The sequence below is a fragment of the Geotrypetes seraphini genome, chromosome 4 (genome assembly GCF_902459505.1).
Source record: "Geotrypetes seraphini chromosome 4, aGeoSer1.1, whole genome shotgun sequence".
NCBI classification, from domain to species: domain Eukaryota; kingdom Metazoa; phylum Chordata; class Amphibia; order Gymnophiona; family Dermophiidae; genus Geotrypetes; species Geotrypetes seraphini.
The window spans coordinates 322,635,056-322,650,147 of NC_047087.1; the positions used below are offsets into that span (position 1 = coordinate 322,635,056).

At 41.1% G+C, this 15,092-nt stretch overlaps 1 protein-coding gene across 1 annotated transcript in view; it reads left to right on the forward strand.

The window, feature by feature from the left end:
• The window catches only part of DMBT1 (deleted in malignant brain tumors 1), a 572,499-nt gene that overhangs the window by 70,564 nt on the left and 486,843 nt on the right, over positions 1–15,092 (forward strand). The window contains exons 7-8 of the mRNA XM_033942984.1: positions 7,575–7,663; positions 9,782–10,048. Of these exons, the coding sequence (XP_033798875.1) occupies positions 7,575–7,663; positions 9,782–10,048 (356 nt within the window). The remainder of the gene's footprint in view (positions 1–7,574; positions 7,664–9,781; positions 10,049–15,092) is intronic.

Consider the following 15,092-nt stretch of genomic DNA (forward strand, 5'->3'; position numbering starts at 1 on the left):
AGGGATGTAAATATAAGAAATTTCAGGAACAATTGCTATCTTTTCAGGCAGCCTTATGGACTAGGGATTTAACTCATATATTCATATTCCCAAATTCGTATCAACAATTTCGACATGCCTTAAAAACGTATCTTTTTAGGGAATCTTTCGGAAGTTAGAAATCAGATGTCTATTCATTTGTATTTCTAGTCTTTGTGAACCGCATAAAACTTAATGGTATTTGCAGTATACAAGTGAGTTTTATGTTATATGTTATGTTATCATAAAAATCTGCATTGGTATTTCCCAAACTCTGAAGTTAAATGCTACAATTATTGACCCATCGCTAATCTACCATTTGTAGCCAAACTTACAGAAAAGGTGGTCTTCAACCAACGTTCTTCACCCTAACTGGTTTCTCTGCTTCTCATTACACAGAACTCTCTTTAATAGGTCATGGACTGAAACTGAGGGGCACCAGGCCCAGGACAAATATTAGGAAGTTCTGTTTCGCACAACGAGTGGTGGACGCTTGGAACGCTCTCCCTGAGGAGGTCGTGATGAAGACCAGCATTCTGGGTTTCAAGAGCAAGTTGGATGCACACCTTCTTGCAAATCGCATTGGGGGATACGAGTAAACAAGGTTTCTCAGCAGGGAACACCTGGCTTGGCCTCCGCGGGTGCGGGTCGCCGGACTGGATGGACCTAGAGTCTGATCCGGCGAAGCCATTTCTTATGTTCTTATGTCTATGAGCAATAGACGATTTCAGAGATAGGTGCAAATCAGTCCTTCTGATATCTTTCGACCTCACTTTGGCCTTCGATAGCGTAGCTCAAGCATGTCAAACTCAAAGGCTGGCACAGGAAAAACAAACAAGGTTTAAGTTTATGTGGGCCGCAAAAAAAGCAAAAAGGTCATTTTTCATAGAAACTTAGGGCTCTTTTTACAAAGGTGCGCTAACGGTTTTAGCGCACGCTACAATGCTACACGCGCTAGCCACTACCACCTCCTTTTAAGCAGGCAGTAGTTTTTCGGCTAGCGTGTGCCCTTAGGTTTATTTCAATAAGTACAGTATGAAAAAAAGAACAAGAGCAACCATAAAATGAATGTTTTCTTCCTGACACTTGGCATCTGCTACTATTTTTCCTATTTCGGGGGAAATCTTCTCCAAACTGATCCAAGGTGAATGTCGGTAATTCTGGATCTGATAGGAGACTTATTTCCTTTCATAAGTCTAAATAACTGCTCGCACCAATAAGTACTTCCAAACATGGAAATAATTTTATATGCAAATTTTTGAGTATTTTCAAGCAAGCCAACTTCACTGTATTTTGGCTGCAAATCTGAATTGCTCTGAATCTCAATTACTTCCATTTGCATTGGAGTAGGTACTGATGCTATATTTATTGAGAAAATTGAAGAAAACAAAGAAAACTTGCCTTCCAAAGATTTAAAATCTGCAAATATTGTTTCAAACTCAGTTCTAAGGCTTAAAATTTTTCTGCGCATTTTTGATACGATGTTGTTTCCTGCAGCGTCTCAAACCGCTGCCGTACTCTTCCTGCAGAAGTAAAGCTTTGGAAACAGCGGTTTGGGGCGCTGCAGGAAACAGCCAGTAAATGACAAACGGAGGATCGATTGGAGCCACAGCAAGGTATGCCCCTCTTCTATGAAACCGCACTAGCGGTTTTTAGCGCAGAGAGAGCACAGAGAACCGTGCTGAATGGACCACGCTGCTCCCGATGCTCATTGAGTTCCTATGAGCGTCAGGAGCAATACAGGCCATTCAGTGTGGCTCCCCGCACTAGAAACTGCTAGCGCAGTTTCGTAGAAGAGGGAGTAAGTGTTTGGTTTCATTTTCTTGATGCTTGGCTTGAAGGATGATTAGTCTATACTGTGCTGCTTTGAGCATCTGCATTCTTGGAGACTTTAATGAAGAACGGTTTAAACAATTTTCTAACTGGGAGTTTTTTTGGCCCATGAAGCCTATCTGAGGCCTTTTTTCTCCCAATTTTTTAATTTTAAAATTTTGTTAATTTATTTATATTCTTTTACAAATATAACAATTGAAAAGAAACAAATAGTCAAATTATAGAGTAATTCCACATTAGTTACTAAAACTAAAGTCCACATTATAGGGAGAGAGAATCAATCACATCCAAGGGAAGTTGGATTTCAGGAAATAATTATAAATTAAATCAAACTACAGAGTGCAGTTGGAGTCAATTAGTTAATGGCCTGGTAGGGGGATTCCATGGAAGTCTCTGAAGTTCTTAGGTTCAAACAATTTTTATTAATGCAAACAACATCAAATACAACACAAAGGCACCGCCTAGAAGTCGCATGATTATGGCGGTATAGAAGAATAAAGTTATTATTATTAATTGATCGGGTTCATAAAAAATATATCTATTACTCTGATAAGTAACTGAAAAGTTGCTCCTAAACTCAGAACAGACTGACGATAAGCCAGAAATTTCTTACATCTGGCTTGTGTCCACTTCGATAGATCAGGAAAAATTGAAATTTTGAATCCATGAAATTCCACATTATCAGTCCTGTAAAATAGACGAAGAATTGTTTCCTTATCTTGAAGAAAACCAAAAGTTACCAATAATGTGGCTCTAACCACTGTTTCCTCTTGAGATGTTTCCAGCATACCAGTGAGATATCCAAGTCTCCTGGTTATGTTTCTCCTTTTTCTTTATTCTCTTTCAGAAGGTTCAGGTAATATAGCTTTTGTAACAGTGGCATATTATTTTCAGGAAATTTCAAAACTGAATTTAAAAAGGAATGAAATAAATCTCTAGGTGATTGAAATTTAGAGACAGGAAAATTTAAAAGTCTCAAGTTCAAATTTCTATTTGCATTCTCCAAATTTTCTATTTTTCTAGTGAACAAAAACTTTTCCTTCAGTTGTAAATTAATAAAAACCTTCACTTCCGCCATTGATTTCTCTAATTTGTCCATTCTATTAGACTGTTGTTGGAATTTCTCTTCAAACATTTTAAATTGAGTATTAGTGTTTTGTACTGAGCATACCTTATGTAAAGTTTCCAAACCACTCCAGATCGACTACATATCAATCACCGTAGGTCTTATCAGGGGAGCAGGGAGAGATATTCCAGGAGACTCCCCAATTGGTGTCACCTCCTCCTTCCCTGCTTCACTCCGGGTTTCCGTTTCTCCGAACTCCAATGTTGGCTGTAAAGAAGTTGGCAAGCTATAATTCATATTCGGGGTCAGGGGTGAGACTTGAATGCTGATGGAGACATCAACTCTGGCGCTTCCTGCGCAGTTGAAGGCGTCCCCGACATCGTCCCAGGATGCGGAGGAACTCCAGGCCCTAAAGGGCTAAGTGATACCTCACCTTCCAAGACCGAGATCTGTCCACCTCGGTCAGTGGATGCACCTGCTCCCGCTGGAACGGCATAAGCTGTTATTGCTGCTTGTCACGTCAGGGAAGTGGAAGAGGAGGCAGGAAGAACACTCCTCTGCTTATCCCTATGCTTAGGCATGCTAAAGGTAAAATTCCTGTAGAAAATATAAAGTACTATTAAGGGATTGGCTAAAACACCTTAAACCTGAGAAGGAAAGTCTGACAAAACAATTATTCCTTGGGAGAACACAGGGTTTAGAGTGGAGGACATCAGTATGAGCCCATCATAGATCACGTAAACCTCTGGCTCAGGCTAAATCTCAAAGGTGACCACCAGACATAAGTCTAAATGAGAGTAGCCTCATACATCATATAGTCCATATTCATAGCCCGTGGAAATAATAATGCTCCCAAATGAAAATTTCAGACTTAACACTCAGGAAAAAGGGGAAATGAAAACATAACAACATACATCCCTTAAAGACTAAACCAACACAGAAATGAATAATGTGGGCTGTGTGGGGTGAAAATGAAAAAGGAAATGAATCAAAAGAAATAAGAAATTAAACACACATAATTCTAAATTTTGATGAATAAATACATTAACATTAATAAATTAATACATAATATATAATTACCAAGTCTTACTGGATGAATATGAAATGTATAAAAAGTGTATAAAAAGAATATACAAAAGTCCTGAGATGATAGTTTTACATACTAGTAGAAAGTGCCTGTGCAAAAATTCCTATCACAAACAGATACCAGAAAAACAAAAACAGAACCTAACTTAGAAACTTGGGAGATAGAGTAAATATCCCAACATTTAATAAATGACTTGAAACCAAACTAATAAATAAATGAAGATCCAAGATGGCGACTGAGAGCAGGACGCGCTGAGCTGCTTGTCCCAGAACAGCGTTCGTTTGGAATAAATTCTAGCGGTATTCACTTACCGCGATGCCCAAGAGATGGGGCTGGAGTGCCGCTTCTGCCTCGCGGCGTCCTGGAGCTCCGGGTCTTGGAAACATACAGGATATTCTGTGGCGCATGCAGGAGGTCACTGCAACGTCGGATGGCCGCCTGCTGAGGACACAGGGAGGCGAACCCGTGGTGGATACTCCTAGGCCCGATACTACACTAAGCCCCGATGTTAGGGCACCACCCCCGCAGCCTCAGATAACCAGCTCTCCCAGGGGTGGGGAAACCCCGGATTCAGAGGTTTTCTCCTCTCCAGAGGCAAGGAAGGATCTACTGGAGAGCTTGGAGGTTGGGGCTCACTTTTCAAGGGCCCCCATGGAGATATCTGGGGGAATATCATCTCAGTATGAGGGGGAAGGACAGAAGACAAGCCCCGAAGAACTTCAGAACGGTGAGCACTTTACATTCACACAAACTCCAATTGTATTGATTAAACCTGCAGAAGTGACTTTAGATTCCATTTGGGACTTAATGGCTGGTTTTGTTAAAAATATTACTCCTACTTTTCAACAAATTGAAGGAAAAATTAAGGAACATAATAAAGAACGGAAGGATTTAAGAAAAGAAATGAATACTTCTAATTCATCCATTCAAAAAATAGAAAAAGAAATTATAACATCGAAACAATTGCAAGAGACTTTAGTTAAAGACAATATTAACCTAAGGAAGAAGATTGAAATGCTTGAGAACAATTCACGTAGTAACAATTTAATTTAAGGTTAATCAATTTTCCAAGACTTGATTTGGTAACACCTAGAGATATGCTTAAGAGATATCTAGTGGAAAATTTGGAGATACCTGAGGAATCATTACCACCATTTTCACGGGTTTATTATTTGCCTGATAAAGAACAAAATCAACAACTAAAAGAAAAACCTTCAGATCAAGAACTTCTAAATATATCACAGATCTTAGAAACATCTGAGAAGGATTTAGCATCACCAGCCACCATGATTATTACTTTAGCTTTGCCAATTGATAAAACATGGTTGTTAAAACTTTTCTTTTAAAATAGACAAAAAAGCTTTCTTGGTTATAAAATACAAATGTTCCCAGATTTGGCACGGGAGACGCAAAGGCACCGCCGTGAATTTCTTCTTTTGAAACCTGGGGTTTTATCTTTGGGGGCAACTTTTTATTTGAGACATCTGTGTAAATGTATTGTATATCACCGTACTCTTAAATATGTGTTTTTTGAACCATCACAATTGACAAACTTTGTGGCAATGTCTCGTCTGAATGCAAACAACCTTTGAGCCCTATAATTTGATTATTGATGACCTCATTTCAATGCTATAGCTTTCAGTTTCTTATGTATTATTATGATTTTTCTTTATTATTTCACCAATTTTCTTTAATTCTTGGATCTTAATTTGAGGACTTGAGCATAAATAGTATATTTGTTAATCTATGATTTATATTTGTATTGTATTCGATATCTATTCTATTCTTGCTTTCTGTACAAGTGTAATACTTGGAATTTAAATTGAAATATAGTAAAAGATTTAAACATAAATAAATGAAGAACATTGCCTAAACAGGTAAAATTCATTGGTGAAAATGAATAACAATGTAAAGTGCAGATGCTAAAGTGCAAATGCTAGAAACTTAATAACAAAACTAATGTTGATAATAGAGCGCCAACACTAGAAACACTAGAACACTAGAAAGTACATCCAGGGTCCCAAAATGTTAAAACCCCAAACACACACACACACATCACCACTCAATCAAAACATATGAATATCACCACTCGACAGAGCTCTGTTTCGCATCTTCATCAGGAGCGGGATACAAATAAATCAATAACCAAGTGGGGAAACCGACAATAAATTTCTCAACTTGTCGGTCAAAAATTGTGGAGAATCAAAATTGCACAGCGTATATGAATCAAAAACGCTCCTGATGAAGACGCGAAACGGAGCTCTGTCGAGTGGTGATATTTTGGGACCCTGGATGTACTTTCTAGTGTTGGTGCTCTATTATCTACATTAGTTTTGTTATTAAGGTTCTAGCATTTGCACTTTAGCATCTGCACTTTACATTGATATTCATTTTCACCAATGAATTTAACCTGCTTTAATAGTCTCATTCAAGGATATCTCACACTGAACCATCCACTCCCAGGTGACTGCTGGTTTCCCCCACATCTCAGTTTAAAAGCTGCTCTATCTCCTTTTTAAATGTTAACGCCAGCAGCCTGGTTCCATCTCAGTTAAGATGGAGTCTGTCCTTTCGGAACAAGCTTCCCCTTTCCCATAAGGTTACCCAGTTCCTAACAAATCTAAATCCCTCATCCCTGCACCATCATCTCAACCACGCATTGAGACTTTGGAGCTTTACCTGCCTCTTGGGTCCTGCATGTGGAACTGGGAGCATTTCTGAAAATACAACCCTGGAGGATCTGGATTTCAGCTTTCTACCTAAGAGCCTAAATTTGGCTTCCGGAACCTCCCTCTCACATTTTCCTATGTCATTGGTACCTATATGTACCAGGACAGCTGTCTCCTCCCTATCTAAAATCCTATCAATGTGACGCGTGAGGTCCGCCACCTTTTCATCCTCATGCCTACCAGCCACCCAGCTATCTACATGCCTAATAATCGAATCACCAACTACAACTGCTGTCCTAACTTTTCCCTCCTGGAGACACATCCTTGGTGCGAGAGGATATTGCATCCCCTGGTGGGTGGGTCTTAGCTACAGGATTATTTCCTACTTCACCAGGGTGATGCTTTCCTTCTAGGAGACCTCTCTCTTCCAAGGCAGCACAGGGGCTACAAGACTGGAGGTGGGACTTTTCTACAACATCCCTGTAGGTCTCTTCCATGTCCTTCCCTGTCTCCCTCAGCTCTTCCAAGTCTGCTACACTAGCCTCAAGGGAATGTAAGTTTCAAGTTTAATTTGATTTGATATACCACTTAAGAAGCCAAAGCATTTCCATACAATTTGTATACAATTATATATAGAAAAATAAAATAAAATATGGGTAACATACAAAGTAATTATTTAAAACACAAAGGACTAACATACATGACACAAAAGGGAAAAATGGTAAAAGGAAGGGGAAAGGAACAAACCAAACGGGAATGGTGCAAAGGAGTAGAGATGGAGAAGAGAGAGAAATGTACTCGTTCTCTGAGAGCTAGGAGCTCTTTGGAGCGAGCACACACATATAACTTCTCGCCAACCAGGAGAAAATCATACATGTGACACTCAGTCTTATTTGGATAGATGGCAAAGTTAAAGTCTCCAAATATGATGATCTGGTTGTATATGATGACCAGTTTGCTGAAGACGGAAAGCAGGTTATCAAGGCAAAGGTTAGGACACTGTTGTGACCCACTGAGAAGGTTAGGGATTCTGACACCATCACACTAGATGCACTAATCAGTCTTGGGTTGAAGCTGGACTTGATGATGGTGGCTACACCTCCACTTCTAGTATCAATACATAAGCAAACTATTGCCTGGTACCCTGGTGGGCAAAGCATACCCAAGGTAGCTCCATCATTATCTTTAAGCCAGGTTTCAGTAATAAGGAAGGTGTCCCAGTTATTGTCTGCAAGGAGATCATTTAGTATAATGTCTTTGTTGTTTATGGACCTTGCATTTGCTAGTGCAATTTAGAGGTTGTTGGGTGTAGGTGAAGAGGGGATGATGGGGATAGGCCTAAGGTACTGGGGTCTGTATGCTAAGGATTTGCTACGGGGAAGTTGACTCAGGTTACCATATCTACCTTGGGCTGTGATAACTGGGATAGAAGAATACATGTTGGCAAGGAGAGTAATTTGCATGAAATAGGATAGTAGAGAATGTCGCATTGGTATTATCAAGGTGAACATAAGAATTGCCCTACTGGGACAGACCAAAGATCCATCAAGCCAAATATCCTGTTTCCAATAGTGGGCAACCCAGGTCCCAGAAACACAATGAGCAGAAACATCCCAGAGCTGAGACTGTGATGTCATAATTCCTCATTCCACCAATGCCTAAGAGCCAACTTCATCAGTGATGTCACAATGGCTCGATTGTCCTAAACTTGGCTCATATAAGAACATAAGAATTGCCATACTGGATCAGCTAGATCCCAAGTAGTAAAACAGATTCTATGCTGCTTATCCTAGGAATAAGCAGTGGATTTCCCCAAGCTATCTCATTAATGGTCTATGGAAGATTGTAACATGTAATAATGATTCTTGTGGTAACTGAATGTGGCGCAAACTTTTTGAAGCCGCAACACACTAAACACAGGGACATGGCTGGAGGGCATCTGGAAATGCGCAGCCATTGACGCAATGATGTCACACGTATATGTGGATGCCATCCAGTTGCGGCCCTAAACCTCCTATTACTGCCAATAGGGAGGTGCTGGAGAAGGAGAGGTTCAGAGAGGAGAAGAGACGCTGGCTGAATGCCTACAGGACTTGCCTCTTGCCATGAGAGGCGTGTCTGTAAGCAGTCAGCCAGCGCTGGCACCTTTCACCTTGACGGTGGCTCTCTGTACACCTGGAATGTGCTGCGGCACACAATTTGTGATACACTGTTGTAACCTGCCTTGAACTCAAGTTCAGAGGATTTGGTGGGGATATAAGACCATAACATAACACAGGCCCTGCTGCTAGGGATCAGTGGATGTGGATCCAGTTCCCTAAAATTGCCAGTAGGTGGCAGCATAACATAAAATACAGTGAACAGAGGCTGAGCGTGTGGAAGAGCCATTTAACACAACTCACACTGTTTTGCTCTTTTTGCTTCAGTACAATTTGAAGAACGCTAAGGGAAGGAGTCATAAACATGGCCGATGATTAAGATGGTTTATTTTACCACCACTCCTATCTTAACAGTAGCCCATATTGACAATTTCCCTCCTTCAGTGTAAATGCAGTCAGATTCATTTTATGTGCAAATTTCTGTGAGATTTGTGCTGGTTTTATAGAAAGACACATTTGGGCCAATGTAGGGTTTCATGTGGTTGTAGGTTTCTTTCATCGATCAAAACCCCCCCATAATTTCCTCCATTTAGGTTTATTTATCTATTATTATCAACCTGTTATTATCAATAGTTGATATACATCTTTTACTATCCTGTTTGATAGTTCAAGTATTTGAAAGATGGCTGATAATACCTTGTTACAAACTTTGAGCTTCTTTAATGAGAAGATGTTGGATATTTTGAAGGTTCCATCTATTTTTTGTGACTCTAATCTTTTATGTGAGAGTGACGATTGGCCTAAACTTATGAATTTGAGAAAGAACTCTGTAAGAATTGACCTTAATAGTGCATTTTTGATTGAGTACTGTCGAGCTGGTAGGATTCCCAGAGGTCTATGTGTCAACACTAGTCCACAAATTTTCAAGGACGACAGAGACTTTGTGGAAAAATGGGAAATGATTTTTAACAAATGCTCTCTGGACATTATGCTTTTAATTATTGAAAAGAGCAAGTCAGTAGTTGCTGAATTGAATACTCAAATAGAGATTGAATTGACCAATTTGAAAGGAAAATTTGACCAAGTTGAATACGATGCTCAGGTAAAACAGATGCAAGTTAATATTGACAAATTCAAAGATCAGTTAAAGAAGAATAAGTATAAAAAATTCCAACGAGATGAAAAAGACTATAAGGGACAACATGTGTATGCATGGTCTAATTTTCCTCTGGATAAAACACAAGATATGTCCACAGTGCACTATAAAAACAACAATGTGAGTAATTCAAGTTCCGGTAATATTTCCTCTTCCTCTAATAGCAGTGGTTCTGGAAATTTTTTATCCCAAAGACCCAATCGAGGAAGAAGGGGCAACTCAAGAGGCAAATGGCTTCAGAGAGGACGACCACAGACCAGGTCACAACAGTATCAGTAGTTCGAACTCCAACATCAGAAGTAGGCTCTAATGTGGTAAACTTATCAAGTAGAGTTTTAACTAGTGAAGAAATACAATTACTAAATTGTGGTTTATCATTTGTCCCATCAAAAAATTTTGATTGTTTCCAATTCAATATAGACCTCGAAAAATTTATTAGGAGATTGCAGATCGAAATTTTCTTTCATGGTAATAAATCGTTTGACCGTTCTATATTGTCTCCCTATTCGAATTGGTATCCGCCAGGTCCCCTTGACAACATTTTGAATATTTTCATAGATAAAGTCTTAAAAGAGTTAGAATTGAGTAACATAGTTCAATCACACGGGTTCAATAATTTGAATAAAAATTTAAGATTAGCGTTGAAAAACTTGATTGAAGATACTTCTATAGTTATAAAAAATGCTGATAAAGGTGGAGCCTCATAGGCAGCGGAACACTTTTTTGTTTGGGGGGCCCAAAAGCTCCGCCCCAGCCTTGCCCAAACTCCACCCCCATAATAATAATACTAATTGTAATGCAATTTCTTCCATCCATTTTTCATATACACACAATTTAATCTTATTAATACATAATGGTAACACAAAATTAAAAAAAAAAACACAAAGCACACTTAGAAACATAGAAACATAGAAAGATGACGACAGAAAAGGGCTACAGCCCATCAAGTCTGCCCACTCTACTGACCCACCCCATTAAGTCTGAGTGCATATGACTTAGTTCCTTAGCTCGACCTTCGTAGGGATCCCACGTGGATGTCCCATTTATTCTTAAAGTCGAGCACGCTGGTGGCCTTGATCACCTGCACCGGAAGTTTGTTCCAATGATCCACCACCCTTTCTGTGAAGAAGTACTTCCTGGTGTCACTACTAAATTTCCCTCCTCTAAGTTTAAGCGGGTGCCCCCTTGTGACCGAGGGTCCCTTGGGAACGAATATGTCGTCTTCCAGCTCTACACGACCTGTGACGTATTTAAATGTCTCAATCATGTCACCCCTTTCCCTGCGTTCCTCTAGAGTATAGAGCTGCAATTTGCCCAGTCTTTCTTCGTATGAGAGACCTTTGAGTCCGGAGACCATTCTAGTGGCCATCCGCTGGACCGACTCGGCTCGAAGCACATCTTTACGGTAATGTGGCCTCCAGAATTGCACACAGTATTCCAGATGAGGTCTCACCATGGCTCTGTAAAGTGGCATTATGACTTCAGGTTTGCGGCTGACAAAGCTTCTCTTGACACATCCCATCATTTGCTTTGCCTTGGACGAGGCCTTCTCTACTTGTTTGGCAGCCTTCATGTCTGCACTGATGATTACTCCCAAGTCCCGTTCTTCTGAAGTCCTAGCTAGTGCTTCTCCATTCAAGGTGTAAGTTCTGCATGGATTTCTGCTGCCGAGATGCATGACCTTACACTTCTTAGCGTTGAAGCCCAGCTGCCATGTCGAGGACCAGTTTTCCAACGTGATCAGATCCTGCGTCATACTATCCTTGAGATTGCTTTCACTTACTATGTTACACAGTTTGGCGTCGTCGGCGAACAGTGCTACTTTTCCCTGAAGTCCCCGGGTCAAGTCCCTTATGAATATGTTGAAAAGGGATGGTCCCAGGACCGATCCCTGCGGCACTCCGCTAGTCACCTCCGATGTCTCAGAGAGGGTGCCGTTGACCACCACTCTCTGAAGTCTTCCACTCAGCCAATCAGTGACCCATGCAGTTAGTTTCTCACCCAACCCCATCGATTTCATCTTGTTTAATAATCTGCGGTGCGGGACACTGTCAAAAGCTTTACTGAAATCCAAGTACACTATATCTAGAGACTCTCCCGAGTCCAGCTTTCCTGTCACCCAGTCAAAAAAGCTGATAAGATTGGATTGGCATGACCTGCCCCTAGTGAATCCATGTTGACAGGGATCCCTCAGATTTCCCTCATCCAATATCGTGTCTAATTTGCCTTTAAGTAGAGTTTCCATGAGTTTACACACTATTGATGTGAGACTTACTGGTCTGTAATTCGCAGCCTCCGCTCTGCAACCCTTTTTGTGCAGAGGAACAACATTGGCAGGTTTCCAGTCCAGGGGGACTCTCCCTGTACTTAGGGAGAGATTGAAGAGCATGGCTAACGGTTCCGCCAAAACATCGCATAGCTCTCTGAGCAAAATTGTCCGGTCCCATGGCTTTGTTCACCTTGAGTCTCGACAGTTCTCTGTAAACATCAGCTGGTGTGAACTCAAAATTCTGAAATGGGTCTTTCATGCTTTGCTTTGCTTCCAGCCGTGGCCCGTGCCCTGGTGCCTCGCAGGTGAAGACTGAACAGAAGTAATCATTCAGCAGTTTGGCCTTATCGGAATCTGTTTCCACATAGTTCCCTTCTGGCGTTCTAAGGCGTACTATCCCGTTTGCGTTCTTTTTCCTGTCGCTAATGTACCTGAAGAAGGATTTGTCCCCTTTCTTAATGTTCTTCGCTAGAGTTTCTTCCATTCGAAGTTTGGCCTCCCTGACTGCTGTTTTGACCGCTGCAGACTTTGCCCTGTATACAATGTTTGCTTCTTTTTCCCCCGTGCATTTGTATACGAGAAATGCTCTTTTCTTCTCTTTGACGAGGTACGAGACCTCATCAGGGAACCATTGGGGTTTCTTTTTTCTTTGCTGTTTGGTTACCAATTTTATGTAGCGTTTAGTTGCCTCATGAAGGGTCGATTTCAAGGTTGACCACATAGTTTCCACATTATCAGTTACTTCTTGAACCTGCAGCGTCTGATGGATGAAATCTCCCATGCGTGCGAAGTCAGTGCCTCGGAAATTGAGAGATTTCGTCCATCAGACGCTGCAGGTTCAAGAAGTAACTGATAATGTGGAAACTATGTGGTCAACCTTGTACACAGAGAAAATGGGTTTTTTTTCAAAGATGTCAAGGCAGATGACTAAAATATGCAGACACCTCAGTAACAAATATAGTGCAAAATATAAACAGCAGATATAAATTCTCAAAACTGACACATTTTGATCACTAAATTGAAAATAAAATCATTTTCCTGCCTTTGCTGTCTGATGATTTCATGAGTCTCTGGTTGCACTCCTTCTGACTGTTTTTTCTCTCTTTTTCTTTCTTTCTCATCCAACATTTCTTTCACAATCCAACCCCATCCCCTCTGAGACCAGGTCTCTCTCTCTTTTTCTTCTGCTTACTCTCCCCAGATCCAGTGTCACTTCTCCTTTGTACCTACCACCTCCTTTGTTTCAAGTTTCCCTCTCTCTCCCTCCTCTGTTATGATCTTCCATCTCTTTGTTCTTCCTCAGGGCCTCTCCCTCTCTGTCTGCACCTCCCATAGTCCAGCATCTGCCTCCTGTATTTCCACTTTGGTCCAGGCCTTTCTCTCTCTCTGTCTTTCTTCTGCTTCCCCCCCCCCCGGTCTTTTTCTGCCTCTCTCTCTCTCCTCCCTCCCTCCTTCCTATGTCCCCCTCACTGCCTTCCAGCCTTTGTCCCAGCCCCAAAGCGTACCTGCCTCCCTCCCTCCCACACTGAAGCCTGACCTACCCGCTGCCAATTTTTCCTCCCCTTCACACAGTCCCCGCCAGACCTTCTCTCTGACGTCAGAATTGACATCAGAGGGAGGCTTGTGGGCTGGCAGCGGGCATTTGCTGCACGCGCCTTGCCCTTCCCTTCCTGCAGTTATGGCAGCAAGCAGTGGCGGCGGGCAGGGAGCAGCGGCATAGAAACATAGAAAGATGACGGCAGAAAAGGGCTACAGTCCATCAAGTCTGCCCACTCTACTGACCCACCCCCTTAAGTCTATACGCATGTACCCCCTGACCTACAAGATGAGCAATTTTTGGGGAAGCCATGGCCCCTGTAGCCCCCCCCATTTTGACGCCTATGCTTAGACTTCAAAGAGTACAGAATGTCGCAGTGCGTCTGATTTTCAATTTGAAAAAACCCCCCAGATCATATTACATCTTACTATAAAAGGCTCCATTGGCTTCCATTTGAAGAACGTATGAGGTTTAAACTGGGAACACTTTGTTATAAAGTCCTGCATGGTCAAGCGCCAGAATACCTATTAGAATTATTTGCATCGAATCGTCTACTACGTAATACTGTATTTATTAAAAAGTTCCAGTAACGTTTGCTTGCTTTTCAGGCAGCTAATCTGGGACAACGAGCTACACATTTTATTCAGAAGGTCTTGCTCTTACACACCTTTCAGGAAGTTATTAAAATCATTCCTACTCACAAAATTTTTAGAGAACTAAAATGACTAACGATTATTCTGTAGTTTGCTGGAAATGTCCAGTTTTTTGTCTTTTGTGAACTGCATCGATCCGCGATGTTTTGCGGTCTATAAATGCAATGTAATATAATGTCACAAGTACTTGGGAAAACCCAGCAGTTGGCTCTTTTTGTACAATTGAGTTTTACCACTGTCCCTAGAGAGAGAGAGTGTGTGTGTGTCCAAAAGTACAAGGTCTCTCTCCTATCAATTTTCTTGAAGTCCTATTTGCTCTGAAGCCAGGTGCTGAGCGACATTCTCCTGGAAGATGTGTAGGTGCATCAGCTCTGCCCTTCACCCTCTCTCTATCTTGGCTAAACCATGAAAAAGCCATTGTCAGTTTTCATGAATAGCTGGGAAAGATCTTTGGTTGATTATGCCAAGATAAACTGAAAATAAATCCACAAAACAAAACAAAAAAGAGAAGGACTGAGGGATTCCTATCACATTAGAAATCACACAATTATACTACTTTGTCTCCTTCTAATCCATCTCTCCTTATTTCCTCCTCCCATCCTATCATTTCCTGTAAGAAAGCCATTGTTAAAGCTTTCATAGATCATTTATTTATTCCGATAATTGTCATCATTTGCTCATACTGACCTGACCTGGGGAAGAAGT